Below are 17,507 nucleotides of genomic sequence, written 5' to 3'. Positions count from 1 at the left end.
TGAATTATGTTATTTAATAATCGTGCGTCGTGCCCGCGCAAATACACTTACGGACAAGTACGAGCGAAATGCACGATAACTGAATGACATCTAACTGATGTCATTCTGATATCAGTGTACGTTCGAATTGGCCCGTTCGTTTCATATTTTACATATTTATACAGTCTCCTTCGCGCCTACGCGTACGCATGGCATCGAAATATATTGCCTAGAAAATTTGAGTAATTTTCAGATATTTCAAAGCACATTGATCACTTCAATATGAGCCATTGACCAATAATGATGTGATAAGATAAGGAATTATAAAAATAGTTTGATGATCAAATAATCAACCAAGGAGAGTCCTAAATCGTAAATTAGCAGTCTTCACTGAGTCTTGTAGGTAAGACAAGAAAAAAAAAACCAACCTCATTGCGATTTATACAGTCAACTCTGAAAGCAATGCACACAGTATTAAATCTTATTTCTTAGCAATGAATAGCAAATATTTTATACTAGATATATGTGTGAAAGGCTGATACATGCTGTTAAATTGATCGAATGAATACCTATTCTTAAAAAGTAAAGTACCTAAGTAAGTATTCTTAAAAAGGCATACATGGGACGCTCAGTAGGGCGGAGGTCGATAGGACGTCCCAGGTAAGGTACGAGTATATCGCTGGGGCGATGCTGTTGAAGCCAACTTACGCGATCTTTAATTAAATTAATAACTGGCAGAAGATTGCGCAGGATCGAGATAACTTGTAAATTTCACTTATGTTTCTACAATAAAGTATACAATAAATAAATACATTTCATAACGCAATGACTTGTAACAAATAACACTGTAAACGCCATTGACCAAACATAAACTAGCTATATTTATTCAGATGTTGCATTCTTTACAAAGTCATAAACGTATGTATTGTATGAACGTACAAGAACATATTTTCATACTCGTAATTATCATATTGTATATCTATCTATTTTGTATATATTTAATATTATCTTTACTTTATGTTTTTATTCTTATTTAAATCAACATAATAAGAATTGTAAAAAAACAACAGCCTACCCCTCAATTCACAAAAAAATAAGGTTATCTCTCTCTCTTTCAAACATAGATTGAATTACAAGTCATTTAGCTGATGTACTGCAGCGGCGTTTATATCGCCACTGTACCTGTCAATTTCCTTGATAAAATGAGTGACGTTCGCCGCCGCATTACTACCACGATAATGTCGTTCAATCCGTCACTCGTTATATCAAGGAAATTGACAGATACAGCGCCCGCGTCACAGGACCATTTTCGTAATATTGATAAAATCATATGATTTTATGGAATTCTTGCATGCATGTATATTTCATGTTAAGATTTGCAAGTGGTTAGATATTATACAAAACTGTTTACCATACTCAATGCTAGTGAAATTAGTTAAATGCACATAATAATAATTATAGTGTGATTCATAGAAGTATGATACATCATAGTAAGAATCACATTGCAACTAAAAGTTGGCGGCTTGTAAGTCGTGAGTACATCGTTTTTAGGGTTCCGTACCCAAAGGGTAAAAACGGGACCCTGTTACTAAAACGCATTTGACACCTACTGACATGCCGATGCGAACTATTTCGAGCAATGCTTCTAAAACATCACTGTGATACGATACCAATCTGTCAGTGTCAAAAGTGACGTTTTTGTTTAAAGAAATGTCACTTGACACTGACAGATCGGTATCATATCGCTGTGACATCTTATAAGCATTGATCGAATACGGCCGTATTTGTGTGAGATGATATCCGTGATTAATTTATCACCGTAATTAATTAATTATGCATGTATCCATGTATACATGCATGTAAATTACAGTTAAGGTTGCTCAAATTACATAAAAATTATATTGACTCATGTGTTGTAATAACGGTTGTGATCAAATATTACGAGCCCATATCCTTTAAAACCAAATATTTATGATCTCACATATTGACCATTCAAACCGGTAGTAAGTGACTCAGGTCCGGTCAATATTACTTGAGCTCCGGTGATAGTAAAAACATACCACATACCCAATTTCGACTTCGATCGGTTTCTATCAAAGCCTAGCAAGGTTCAAAATATTTGCCTACAAACTTTTCTTGTAGTTTACAACCCGTAAAATGTTATTTTATATTTAGTAATGTTAGTATAGAGTGTGCGAATATTAACAGACAGCAGCTCTTACTAAAGTGGCCAGTTTGGAGAAACGTGATGACTCAAGGCCGCGGAATTAAGATGATTGGTTTCTGCGGTAGCCAGCTGACCAAATTTTATTTTTCTTGCATGCTATTATGATACCAGTTGCTTACTACTTTATAAGCTAGAATGGCATTTTCGTTGCGAAGTGCATTATTTGTTGCTATGTTGTTATCTTTGTAATGTTTGTTTGTATACACTTCATGTCAAGATTGTGTTTTAATTCTTGTATGTCAACTTTCACGCATATCAAATTGCACGCGTCTGTTTTAATATCAATGCGATAAAATTAGCTCCATGTATGCTTTTTTAATTTTATTTTTGTAATCATAATTTATATTGTTTGAACACCGGAAAAAATAAAAATACTTTTGTAAACCTTCTTTATTTTATAATTTTTATTTTATTTAAAATGTTGAAAATTTTTGAGCGGTTGAAACGCTCATAATTTTTGGCGCGAATTCGACAGAGCGTGATGACGTCACACGTTGGTCGGTCCAACTGACGTTTGCTATTAATGACACTTAACACTATCTTAACGGATAAATAATACTACAGATAACACTTCGAGTGAGTATTTTCGAAATTACTTGTGAAAGTTTACTTGCGCGGTATATATGGGTCATAGACAAATTTAGTTTAAAAATTTGTATGTACCGGAAAGTTAGGCATCACTATCCTTACCTTACCTTCCTTACGTTACATGTAGGTACAGGACGGACATTGTTTTTCTGTCAGTGACCCTTATACTGTACTTATGTCGACATGAATGTCTCGTCTTTCAAACTACATACTGGTTTATTATTTTCGTGATACGAGTATGTTTCTGGATTATGTGATAGAAATCGCTTAATCGATGGTCACAGTAGGTACAAACTAATACATAACTTTGATCTGACTCATGAGATTGCGCGAAATTTAAAAGAAGATAAAATATTCTTGACATGAGTCGCAAGGCGTTGCATTTTTTAATGAAGCTAATTGATTTAAAGTAATGGTTGAACATGACTCACTGTTTGCATCAATTCGGATAAATTTAAGTAATCAGTTTTACTTTTCGACGTGGTCTAGATAGGTCCTTACGTTTTGAAACTTTTTGCCGTCTAATTAATGGTGGTAGGAAAATATTTATTGCAATCTTACATTAATCATACTGTTCATACTGGCAATTCGATTTTTAAATGGTATATGAGGCAAGCGTTGCCTAATGGACACCTTCAAAACCAGAGTTGCACGTTCATTGACGGCCTTTAAGATGTAAGTACGGTCTTTTCTTGAAGGTTTGAAGGTCGTAACGGGCCTGCAATGGCTGCAATACCGTGGGCGACCGTTCATCAGGACATAATTATGTGGACGATAATACTAATGCTATAAAACGTTTAAATGCCAGTCTGTTTGAATATTTGTTCCTCTATCACGGCTGAGTGGATAAGAATGAAATCGAAATTGACATTAAATGCACACAGAAAAAATACATAGAAGTTAGACTAAGAAAAGTCAGCAGAGATTTTGACATCACACGCAGTGCCAGTGTTATTTATACGTCATAATTTCATAGAAGTTTGACGTTTAAAATAACACCTGCACTGCGTGTGCTGTCAAAATCTCTGCAGACTTTTCTTGGTCTAACTCTAGTATATTTTACTTCCTAATACACTATACAGACGATCAAACGTGCTTAATATAAATGTACAGTGATTCAAGGGTCTCGACAGAAAAAAAGTGACGTAAATCGATTGATGAAGCTATTTTTGACTTCAAAAAATGTCCACGTGACTGACACTTATCCTTTCTCCATAAATATACCCCGCCTGCAGCTTTGAATTTACCCTATACAATTTCCCGCTTAAAAAAAGTGTTGATTGGTCATTAAAAGTTTTGATGGTCAAAAATTAAATTCTATACCTATGTCGAACATTTTGCTCGGCTTAACAATATTTGGCGTTATCAAGCTGCACGCAAGCTGCTCTTTTACTAACTGTATGAATAAAAGGGGGACGGGTAGTCTATGTCGCGACGAGATACCTACTATCGCGTCAATCATGTGCTAGCCCGGCTGTTGCGATACTCGCGGCACAATGCACGTGACGTCATTTTTGAGCTGTAATCGGATTTCTATAATTATTCTATTTCGTTGATTGACACACAAAAAAAAAACAATTTTTTTATCTGATGATCTAAACCGCCTGAAGCCAAAAAGTTAACGCTAGGCTTGAGACAATCGCACATCAAGCAGGTAAATGTAAATCACATATCCTGCGAGTCCTACGTCGTCAGGTACGCTCGAGTTTACAGACATCTTCACAAGCAAAGCGAAGCATCTAAAATATATTTACACGAACTTATTGTCAGTCATAGAGGCGTGTAATTATATTTCTGGAATGTTGACTTGTAAAGATGTTAACTCGACTGTACCATCAGTCGTTAAAGCGCATAGCGACTTTATCAATGAATTATTCATTTATAATTTCTCCATGCAATTTCGCAGATCACTGTACATAGGTACTTTTTACACATGCTTGATTGTCTGCTCAACCACTAAGAGGAGAATAGGTTTGCCAAATTGGCACTTTATTTGCGGACTAAACAACCGGCCGAATGGAAAACACCTTAAGAGAACGGGCAAACAAAGAAAGTGCAAAAAAAGAAAATAATCTAAAGCAAGCCGTATTTTGCTAAGAAAGCCCAAACAACTCGCTTTAGAAGCCTTTCTTGTCGAGTTTAGGATAAATAAAGCTACGAAGCTTCAATTTGTAGAAACGATGAAGTCATCAAATCGGCAGTTTTTTCTATATTTTATCCTCCAGCGACATGATGAGCACTGTACCCGTACCACGAGTCACTGACAGTGTCAAAACTGACATATACGCTAACGTCTACGTAATTTACTTTCTATACATCTCGCTTGCACTGATGTGCGAGTACGAGCGAGATGCATAGAAAGTAAGTTACGTTCTCGATAGCGTTTATGTCAGTGCGAAACTGGTGGTAGCCACACTGAGCGGATGGCAGTGCGTGCCCGGGTTCGCACTCGCAGTATATAATTGTTATCAAATTGTTATTTTTAGTAATTTTAAACAAAAAAAGGAGTAATCGATAAATTCGATCAAACATAAAATAACGCATTATTAGAAGCCATTTTCATGTTAATAGCTGTTGTGAAAAAAATGTTACAAATTTTCAATAGTGCGTTTTAGACTATGTTCCTTTTTTATCGAGCGAAAGTTGTTTAATCAGGTTTCGAATCGATGAAGTTACTAGAGAAAGGTCTCAAGATGCAATTTTTTTCTTTTATAATTGATACGATTATTCCCAAAACTGCTGGCTAAACGCACTGTATCATAGTCAGTAGGATGCGGAGCAGCTCTAACGGCATCCTAAAAGTGTTTATAGAAAATAAGCCTGATTCGCCCATGCACAAACACATTAATAACTTAATGATCATGGGTAGTTAATTGTGTAAATTTTAATTTAATTGATTTTATTTATTTATTTGTGAATTCTATTTTAATTGATTTTAATAATTTATTGCGAATTTTGATTGTATTAATTTAATTTATTGTAAAAAAAATTCATTCATTTAATTTTATTGTAAATTTTTAAATTAATTTAATTTACTTAGTATTTTAAATATTAACAATTGATTTTAAGTCACCATGTACCTAACCCCAATGGATCCTAGTTATTTTAATAAAGAAATTATATTATTATTATATTATTATAAGAAGAAAGTCCTCGACATGATAATCACACTATAACCTCGTGTTTTAACTCTCTTCTTAGAGTCGATGTCGTGAATGGTCATAGTCACACATTCATTGTTAACTATAAATACCTACTTAGTACTCGGTATTCTACGACTATTAATATATTAAAATGATGCACTATACGTCTTAGTGAGCTAGCAGGAAATGCATATCAACTATGTAAACACTAGTTAATTATGTACAAGCAAACGACAATACATCAAATATGAGTTCTTGTTGTGTGAATACTGTGAATAGATTAGTCCAAGTCAGTGAATACGTGGTTGAAGTAAGGTTTTGTAGTTTTTGCTCAGTCACCCGTTGACCACGAACGCAGTAAAGGGTTCGAAACGCCGGGATGTATTATAAATTTCATATACGCGATATAATCCGTTTTCATAGTTTTATTTCATGAGTAACTATCGCGGTAACCGAAGACAATATTAGATATGATTATGATTTGATATTAACTATAAAACTCCAGTGAGACTTAAACATATTAAATTATTTTAAAACGGGTCACTCACGTATTATTATGTCGAATAGCGTGAGCTATTTGATATTGTTTTTATTCTAGTTGCACTGCATCTCGCTTACGAATACATCCTGTACATATTTACCTTTAATATAGTATGGTATTAATCCCGATATCAACGAAGCAAAATATGATGGGGTTCGAGGCATCGTAACAACATCTAATCATGAACCAAAAGTAGTTATTTTATTCAAATCGAAAGTAATCAATCGAGATGGTTCTAAAGCATGTTCGGTAGAAAAGTTTCGAGGGTTTTTGAATTTTCAATTTAGCTGTGTCCTTTAACGAGCAAAACGGTGTAAGAAATTACGCAAAATTGAACCCTCGCTTTTAAATAAAGTTCAGTATCATTGTGGAAAATATATTTCATCTGCCTTATAGAGGCTTAATCAAGTCCTCAGTTGGTTTCATTAATGAAATATTTAGATATTCCTACTCGTGTTATAATACTTCATTGAATTTATATTGGATTTTAAAATAATTGATGTTTTTTTACTGCTTCTAAAAGTGTCCTTGAGGCCTATTCGTTTTTTTTTTATATACTTACTAATCAATAACTGACTGCACTTCCTCATACTCCAGATGATCTGCCTTCAGATACTGCACGGCCGCGTCCAAGTGATCAACCCCCGACGCCAGATTGCTGGTTACGCGCACTGATGCGACATCTATCTCCTCAACGGTCAGGTATTGCAGGTCTGAGTGGGCGCGGGAAAGCTTCTCACGAGCCCTGACCAGCTCGTAGGAAGCTGACAGCTGCCTGGAATTGACAGATGGTGAAGTTAATAGTAAACGATACGTCAGAGGCAGGGGCAATAGCTTTTGAGAACTAACCGACCATTAATTCTTATTTGGACAAGGGCCAGTTGCACCAACCACAGGTAACAGACTGATCAACGTCACGCAGCTGAGATCTATGAAACTTCCCATACAATACAATTTAGCGAACGTTTTAACGGTGACAAACGGTTTGGTACAACCGAAACTAAGCGTTAAATATTCCTGCGGCAGCCATACCATGGTGAACTTTTATACAAGATTTTTTTTACAAACTACGAAGACGTTAACAGATGGTTTGGTGCAACCGGCTGTTAGGTTTAACTTATCATATTGTCTTCAAATAACACTAGTGTCCTTACAACATTTTAAAACACTCGATATTCAGTATACAGTGACCGTTAGACATATAAGACCGGATAAATCGCTTACAAGGAAATCTAAGCGCAGGTAAAGGTCATTGTAATCATTCAATTAGCACCTCCGTTATAAGATATGACTGATAACAGGTCTCGGACACTGAGTCATATGTGACTCATATGGCACGAGTCACACATGAAGATTCGTAAATCGGTAGCTGAGGAAGCTGTGTGCGCTTACTCATTGTCAACAATTGAGTTGGGACACCTTAATGGGAATTATAGGTAGAGTTGTGATTGATTACAATGGCGTCTGTTAGTTTAGTTGTTAGCTTGTCTAAGATACTAACTAACCAACCAACATGGCTCAACGACCCAAAGTGGGTCTTGGCCTCCGAAACGAGAGCACTCCACTTTTACCGATCCTGCGCCGTTTCCTGCCATTTATCAGCTTAAAGCTGTCGCAGATCCGCACCTACACTGTCCCCAGCGATATCTAAGCCGATCTACCGGCCTAAGATATTAGCAGTCTAAAAATATAAATCCTGCATTATCCTAAACTAGAACTTAAAAACAAATGCACTTGATAGAAGCTACTGTTAACAAACTTTTGTCTGAAATACGATATATGTAACAGTTTCCAAACTTCAGTCATTACGTAACTAAAGGTTGATTATACTGACAGACAACGGACAGTAACCTAAACCAGTGAAGCAGGGACCTTAAAATTTTAAACATTAATTTCTTGATTTCGTGATTCTTCTCACTTGATAGTCTCATCGGAAGATCAGCGCTGGAAGCCACCAGCAACATGCTAAGATGAGGCCATTTCGTGGCACTTTAATCTTATTCTATGTTTTTTTTAAATGTAATGTCTCGCTTGTTTGTGCTTACGAATAAAATAATTCTATTCTATTTCATTCGAATTTTTGAAATTAATGAAAAAATTTACCGCTCCGTGTATGAGTTCGAACTTGCGACCTTTTAGAACACCGGTCCAAAAGGTCGCAAATTCGAATCATCATCAAAGCGGTAAATTTTTCCATTATTCCTTTAATTTTTAAATTTGTAGTATCATTTACAGACGTACCTTGATAAAAAATAGTATAGTATCAGTAAGTCCTCACTGTTGGGTCCAAATATCATCACACTGACAATTAAGAAAGAGTCCAGTCATAATAAAATAACGACAAACACAAAAATGTTTGAAAATTATGCACCGCTGTAGCTAAAATCCTGCTTTATTTTCTTCAATTAACAAAAAAACCTCGCACAGGTGTCCTTTAAAAGTGGACTGAGCTTTTCTTGAATTTCCGGAATGTTCAGTTATCATCAGAAAGTTCGTCTTGTATTATAAGACCTCTGAATTCGTGGCAAGCAAGCTCAAAGGTTAACTGGAAGAGATCCCTTGAAGGGATAAGTTCGCCTTTGTACTAATGACGAATGTTATTTTTCCTGTTTTGTTTTGACTTTTGTACAATAGAGTGTTTTACTACTACTACAAGCGTATCCGGAGGTCAGATATACTTGTCCATCTGCATAGTTTGGTAAGCATTCTGAATTGCAGTCATAAGCTTATTTTCTGTGCGGATCAGTCAGTGGCCCCAGAAGGCAAAGGGTAAGCTGAGAAAGGGTATCTCTTTAAATAAAAAAAGACCTCAAACCGTCATAATCCTTTTTTAAATAAGCATGCTTTAAGACAATTGCTTCCGTACGAAGCGAATAATTTCATCCCTTTTAGAATAGATAAAAAATGCAAAGGTATTTCATAATTAGTCCATTATTGTTCTTGACATTAGACGCACTATAGCCCATTGGTATACATTACATGCATAGGTATAATTTAGACGACCATGTAAGTATTTTTGAGTTAAAACAGTACGATTTAGGTATCTGACAATGAAAAATTCGTTTTTCATTTGAAACTACCTTCATAAATATAATATCCAGTGGAGGACCCGCGCGAAATCGCCTTTCATACAAACATATTTTTTCCTCTCTGGATTTTAATATTATTGAAAATATTTTGACACCAATTATTGTATATCAACCACAGCTATGCCTCTACGTTAGATTTTTTTCGATTTTTTTAATTATTATAAGAGGAGCATATAAAAGTTGTATCAAAACGGTTTTTCGCTTCAAATTTTTAAAATAATCAAAAAAAGTCAAACGTAGGGGCATAGCTATAGTTAATATAGTCCCCTTTCCTCTTAACTAAAAACTGACTCCCCCTACAACGACTGCTTTGGCATTAATATTACGTACTTTGCATCCATCAGCCGCCCGTATGGCCCATATGGCGGCCCGGATTGAACGCAGTAATGCGGCAACATCTGTCACTCATTTTATCGACGTGACATCTCCCTCATTAACGCTGCAGCCGGTGCATCCCAACAGCAATGCTGCTGCAGCTATCTTTCAAATGTCACCTAGATAACCCTTCCCGAAGTTTGGTGATAATAAAAACTTCAAAACCAACTACAAGTTTTAGGCTTCTGCTTCATAACGTTCATGCAACACCTACTCTTTTTGATTGTTTTGTTTCCGCTACCCAAAGGTTGTCCGGAAGAGATTGCTCTTTAGCGATAAGACCGCCTGTTGTCTGTCTCTATCTTTAATTAATTGTTTTTCTTTAAGTTTAGTTTATTTCTTTCATAATGATAAATTACAATATAAATTATTCTTACACTAATCTATATGAATTTATATTATGATCGTCAATTATTCAGCATGCAAACATGTAATTATAAAATGTGAACAATGATAAATTAAAAACAATACAAATTATGAAAAACTAACTAACAATTATAAAAGGTATTGGAAAATTACCGTCAAATTAAAACTTGATCTTATTAAAACTTGATAAGCTATATCTTTTACTCACGTATTCTTTAAATCTATCTGTCTACAATAGTTTGTAACCAAACGATTTAGCTTGACGCTTGGAGGATATAACCAAATGGAGACGCTTGTCTGTAATTTTCTGTACAAAACAGTCTGCCGTATTTTGCGCGGGTGGGGCACGTCAAATGTATACGTAACGTGATAATGTCAGATAAACGTCAGTCCATACAATGTGTGTGACCATTGGTCATAGAGTTTCGACAGAGAAGAAACGCCTGTTATATCCTCCAAGGCTTGACGTGTCAAAACCAATCAACGCTATGGATTCTAGAGGATAATAACGAAGTGCAACACCCGAAAATTTATTCGGAATTCCCTTTGCGATGGCAATCAGATGGAAAAACCCGAAGACAATTTTCCTGCTATGTAGGCCTAGCATAGGAGGGGTGCGAAAGTATCCGGATATACTACCGTCTTTTTCTAACTGTATTAATTAAAGAGGGACGGGTAGTCTATCTCTCGGGCGAGATACTGTCGCACCAATCACGTGCTAGCCCGGCAGAAAACGTTATTATAAAAAGTTAATGATCGTATGGATTGGATATATCTCAGGCGGTTGGAAAAGAGGCATTGACCTATTAAATTTACTTCGTAAAGACGAAAGTGGGCATTTGGGCGCATTTGTTCACATGTGGGTTGGATTAGTATAATATTAAATACTATTTATTAGTCTTCGAGTAATATTAATTCCCTATCCTAATACGTTCTTTCTAGGAGTATCATCCTTTATTTTAAGAGTTACTTTATTATTAGGCTCGTATGAATGAAAACTTTTAATATCAGTTATTATATTTAAAGGAAATTGTATTTATCTACAAAACCCATTGAAGTCCGATTTTGGACCATCTATTGCGACTTACGAAGTGAAAATTGACGCTAATCGGTTTATCTGAAAGCCTGTTTAAACCTCTTATTTTTATCTAATTTTGCCATCAGTCGGTATTCAGGGCACATTGACTTGTTTTGGTATTATCGAGATGTCCGGCGAATCAAAATTAATCTTATTTTGTTAAATTTGAATATATCTCCACCTTTTTATTCCTTATGTTTGATATACAGGATGGCCAAATAACAGGGTATATACCCTTTAGTTTTGTAATTTTATTCTATGAAATATAAAAAGTATTAAGTATTCCTTGTTAAATATAGTATTTAGGGCCGGCAGTTAAACATGGAAAATAATGTCAGACAAATAAAGACTGTACACGATAAAACCCGGCCACGCATGGTATGGTAAATCTTTTAAATTTAAATGAATGTGCATTTACAAGCAGCAGTTTTTTTTTATTAATTTGTGGTTATCAAACTACAATAATCAAATTACAAACACAATATAACATTAGGTTGTCTGTAACTGAGCATTATAGTATATATTCCACGGTAGGTAATTTTTTTTGTCCATGGTCTTGTGACAGTCTTTACTAAATTCTCTCATAAATTGGGACTCAGGCTAAAGAAACTAAACGCTCTGCGGCTCTGCATGTTTTTTTCACTACTCTCTGTCCCAATGACACTTTACCCTATTTCCTTAAATATTTACATATTGTTGATGACCTGTCTGGCCTAGTGGGTAGTGACCCTGCCTGTGAAGCCGATGGTCCTGGGTTCAAATCCTGGTAAGGGCATTTATTCAGTGATGAACACGGATTTTTGTTCCTGAGTCATGGGTGTTTTCTTATGTATTTATATATTATATATATCGTTGTCTAAGTACCCACAACACAAGCTTTATTGAGCTTACCGTGGGACTTTAGTCAATTTGTGTAATAATGTCCTATAACATTTATTTATTTATTATTATATTGGTTGATACATCTCTTTCCTTAACCCGTCAAAACCGAACACACAAATTAGTAGAGTGTATGTAGGACAAATGAAATAAAAGCATATAATTTGTGTAACGAAATAAAAGCATAAAATGGAAAAAGTAATCCGTCTCTCTAATATTGTTTTGATATACATATGTGTGCTAAACTATATAGGTGTGAATATTGAGGCACATGGCGGACACGCTATACATAAAAAATCACTTGCGTTTCTATGTGTGAACGGCACGTCTGTACACGCGGGATGCGTCATTGTGTGAGTAAGTTGCTTAAAAACAGTACTGAGCGGTCGGCAAAAGGTCGTCAATCTGCTGTCGCGGGGCGAGGTAATTCAAATCGGGGCGGGGCGGGGCGGTGCGTGGCCGTTCTGTATGATAATAGTTATTTGTTATACAAGGGTGCAAAGTTGTATTTTACCCGCGAGTGTGGAATTGAAACACGAGCAAGCGAAAGGATTCTATAGTTGAACCACGAGCGAAGCGAGTGGTTCTAAAAGAGAATCCTGAGCGTAGCGAGTGTTTTAACACACGAGAAGTAAAATACATTTGCACCCGTGTGTAACACAAAACTTTTCCCCTCACTATAGCGAGGAAAGTGCAACATCCACAGGCGTTAGATCATCTTCATCAACTGGAATCACTCATTTTTTTACGATATTATAACAAAAAACACTCGAAATTCTGTACTTTTACGTGAGAAGTTTTAAAGCAAAATTTTTGTTGTCAATGTTGACATTTCTGACGTATGAAATGTCAATGATGCGTTTTGAAATTGCATCGACTTGTGCGTTCAGAATTATATTTAACATAATTATTAAAAAACAAACGTTTATTATGGAATTTTTAGGTTTATGACTCAAAATCATTAAATAAAGCTAAATCTGGTATTTTTTTATTAGATTCTCAAATCATTTATTTAATGATAATTAATATCGAACGAACCATTATTATGAGCGTTTTACGTTTTGTTATCTGTCAAGCTACTTAAACACGCTCCATCCAAGGTCAAATTACTTTCCCCACTAGTGGATAAAATGCGTTTTTCCCCGCTTGTTTTAAAGGATAAAAGACGGCTTTCCGAGCTAGTGAGGGGAATAACTATTACTTATTCTGTAACTGAGGTTAGGTGAATGAATGTTGTGATGTTTGTAATGTTTGTTGCTCAATTTCAATCTGCAGGTTAGGTATATATTATTCATAAAACTTTACAAGTCTTAATAAGTCAATTTAAGTTTTACCCCATTCTTCAGATACAGATTACGAAGCGATTTAAAGCTAATTGAGGCTTTGAAGCGAGTTTGTGAACGCCGTTCTAAAGTAAAACCAAAAGTCGAGTAACTGTCTTACCATAACAACATTTCAATTAATTAATTTAATTGAGACTGAGCTTTTAATAATGACTTCCAGGCCAATTCGAACGTATACTGACATCAGAATGTAATCTACATGATGTCAATTAGTTCTCCTGCATTTCGCTCGTACTTGTCCGGATATGTATTGGCGCGAGCGAGACGCACGATAGCTAAATGGCATCATTTAGAAATCATTCTGATGTCAGTGTACGTTTGAATTGGCCTGTTACTTAAATGATCGATAATGAATTGATGACACGTGTAAATGATGTTAATACTGTCTACATTATAGGGTTCAGTAATGCATAAATACAAATATTTTTGGGCCATAATAATGGCCGCTATGGAATTTGAGTTTTAAATATTGGATCACGATTTGAAATAAAAATTAAACGAATATTTGGGAACAGTTCAATCTTTTATCTTACACAGATTACAAGACAAACCCAAAACTAAGCGTACGTAGCGTAAATACATATTTCTACAAGTATTTACTACTATACACGGACTCCTTCGTATCAGAGTGAATTCTCTTATGGACATATTTGAATAAGAGCGGGTAAAAGTGTTTTGTTTTTATTCGAAAAGGCGATAAACGCACACACGCCCAAAGACTGAAGATATATACCGATATATCTTCAGTCTCAGACAAAACAAACACGAATACAAGGGGCTGCTTAGGGATCTTCACATACATAAGTCATTATACCTATACAGACGTTGAGTTGAGGAAAATGCTTGTTACTAAATATACCTAGGTAAACAACCTAATCTATGCTGATGGTATCACTCACTTTCTCATCCATCTTCTTCACGATGCAGAGATAAGTAAAGTTTGATGAAATATAGGTTATTGACGCAAAATTTTAGGAGAATAAGAAATTAAATGTTAATTTGTTTGTTTTTAATTAAGTTTGACATTCCATCGAAAGGCAGTGTACTATGTACAATTGTACATTCGATTGTACATTGGGCGGCACGGGGATAGGTACACCAATATCAGAGCGCTTGTGTGTACCTAATTTCCTGGACATATTTATGGCGAAGTTTTTGGACATTTCGTTGATATTATTTTTTGTCTGATAGAGGTCCCTGACCACTCTACTAAACCACCAGAAGTATAATTGAAATGTAGAGACGCTTCGCTTAGAAATAAGTATAAAATAAATGTAGGTAACTTAAAACAGTACATTATAGCTGCGATACATTATCTACGTAAACCCCGGAAGGTGAGAAGGTCACAGAACCGCCGCGGTTACTAGTTGAACTTCCATCCCAGCCCCCCTATTCCCTCACGGTCAAGGTCAAAGGTATACGAGCTTCTTACTTCCTGTCATTAATGAGATTGTAAACAAACAATAACAGGGGGTTTTAAAATAATAGGCAAAATATTATTTTTAGACCTGCCGTAAAAAGTGTTTGAATATAAAAAAAATAGGTACCATGTCACAGTGGCAATCAATATGAAAGTCGCTAGAGACCTCATACTATTGTAACGTACCTAGTTTCTGATCTAAACATTAAGGTTCGGTTGCACCAAACTGTCTGTCCCCGTTAAAGAGTTCGATAAATTTTATTGTATGGGAAGTTTCATAGATCTCTGCTGCGTGACGTTGATCAGTCTGTTAACTGTGGTTGGTGCAACTGACTCTAAGTTGGTAACATTAACATGGTTGAGTCTCACCTCCACGTGGACGAGCTGGTGATCTTCACCCGCGACTCCAAGTACAGGAGTAAGCTGGAACCGATGTCGTCATACACCTCCATCCGTTTGTACGAGTCGCGTCCTCTCGCGTACCTGGAACCGTAACACTGTTCGTAATTAACGGTGGAAGATTTTTTTAAATAGCAAATATGTAGTATTCATGTATTCAGTGGAGAGTCAAGATAACGATTGAGGAGGTGGAACGAAGAGTGAGTGAAAGAAGTGCTATTCTGAACACTATTGAAAAAATACGTGGAAAAATGATTGGACTTTTAATACGACACGACCATTTCTTTAAAACTATCCTGGAGGAGCGGATAGGACAGAAGCGAGGTAGAGGAAACCCCAGACGCAGTTAGTTAGATCAAGTGAAAGAAAAAGTAAGGGTCGTGTCGTATCAAAAAGTCAAAGAGCTGCTGGCGTAAGGTAGGAAAAGCTGGAAGATACTCCACCGACAAGAGAATCACTTAAGTTCACGATGATGATGATGATTATGATTTATTCAGTGCTATTTTATTTATAGCATTGTATTATCAATACACTATAATGAGGATATCTCTATAGAAAAAATACGGCAATGTATCCGACTAAGGTCAAAGGAAAAGCTAATCGGGTCTGCTTGTGGATAGTAATTATCTAAAATTCTAAATTGTCCGGCATAGTTGACTATGCCGATAAAAAAGGGGAAGAATTTTTCTGTCCGGGATAATAATCCCATTTACTATTTTCTGCAATATTGCATAGTCATAATTTGCATTCTCTGCAAGTTAATAAGCAATCCTAACAAGAAAGTTCTCAGAAGTTTAATAAGATTGTGTTCATAATGGAGGCAGTTCAAAGAGTTTCCAGTGCGGTCCCGACTTGCTCTTCCTGTTAGTTAACTAAGTACTTGGTTTGTTAGAAATTAGTTGACCATAGTTTGTTTGTTTTATTCCCATTACCGCTTAAAATTTTAATTTCTAATGAAGAAAGAGGTTCGGTATTGTTGTACAAAAAAATATGATGGTGTCTCATTATATGTGATAAATTTTTTTTATAGCTATCCATTTTATTCTTAGGTCTAATTTTTTATTTGATATTTAGGTTTAGTAGATTCGTTCAGTATTAGGTACTGCAGTTTACCACACAACAGTTTGTGACGCATTTTTTATCGTAATTGTGATTTAAAAGCAAAATGCGTGAACAAAATTAATTATCAAATTTAATTTAAATTAATTTAATTTAAATTAATTTAATTTAATTAGTATTTTAAATACTAACAATAGATTTTAAGTCACCATGTACCTAACCCCAATGGATCCTAGTTATCTTAATAAAGAAATTATAAATAAATAAATAAAAAATAAAAATAGGTAACTGAGGCGTATGACGTTTGACAGAAACACAGCCTTCAATTTCACCACTTTTGGCCACATCAAGCGCTACCATCGTTCTGGTTTTTCCTACAAGAACTGCGCACCCGGCCAATTGAGTCTTTAAACTTGAAGATGACTATGAATAATTTTCTATGAAAGACTACTTAAGTGGTCAAACCTTTTGTTGGTCGAATGACCATCAACATTAGTTATTTAAAATATGCAGATGGTACAGCGAGCTGTAAAATTGCATAGAGACATTAACATTCATTCATAAAGCAGCCAATGCGGACATGCATAATATTATTAATTTGCAGCTGGGTGTGCACGTATCTGTTAGATCCCGACCGATTAGTTAGTTAGTTAATTTAATTAGGATAGCAACATGAGTAATGCAGGTAATAGCCCTCACAACTTTGTCATCAACCAGTCGAACACCAGGTTACTCATCGCTGTTTAGTGGCGGTTTTCATACCACCTTAGTGAATCATAACTCTCATCTTCACCGCATTCCGTCCGATATAATCCAATAATTGGTCATTGGTTGGCCGCAAAGTGGTCATATGATTGGAACTTTAACTACGTATATTCTTTTCCTATAATATGTTGAAAGATAATGATAATTTACTAGCAGATGCGAAGTAAAACCCGATTCGATCGAGTTCATTACAACGCGAATTTCATATTAGGTATACATTCATCGACATAGTTTTATATATTTGTCCAAAAATATC

The 17,507-nt window shown here is 35.5% G+C and overlaps 1 protein-coding gene across 1 annotated transcript in view; it reads right to left on the bottom strand.

The window, feature by feature from the left end:
- The window catches only part of LOC134745875 (uncharacterized), a 48,532-nt gene extending 31,309 nt beyond the window's left edge, over positions 1–17,223 (bottom strand). Inside the window, exons 1-3 of the mRNA XM_063679970.1 lie at positions 17,186–17,223; positions 15,398–15,511; positions 7,056–7,253 (exon numbers count right to left, since the gene is read on the bottom strand). Coding sequence (XP_063536040.1) covers positions 7,056–7,253; positions 15,398–15,511; positions 17,186–17,223 — 350 coding nt within the window. The remainder of the gene's footprint in view (positions 1–7,055; positions 7,254–15,397; positions 15,512–17,185) is intronic.
- Between the last annotated feature and the right edge of the window lie 284 nt (positions 17,224–17,507).

Source organism: Cydia strobilella, chromosome 12, assembly GCF_947568885.1.
Source record: "Cydia strobilella chromosome 12, ilCydStro3.1, whole genome shotgun sequence".
Taxonomy (NCBI): Eukaryota; Metazoa; Arthropoda; class Insecta; order Lepidoptera; family Tortricidae; genus Cydia; species Cydia strobilella.
The sequence above is the reverse complement of the archived record's forward strand: the minus strand, read 5'-3'. Positions and strand labels throughout refer to the sequence as shown.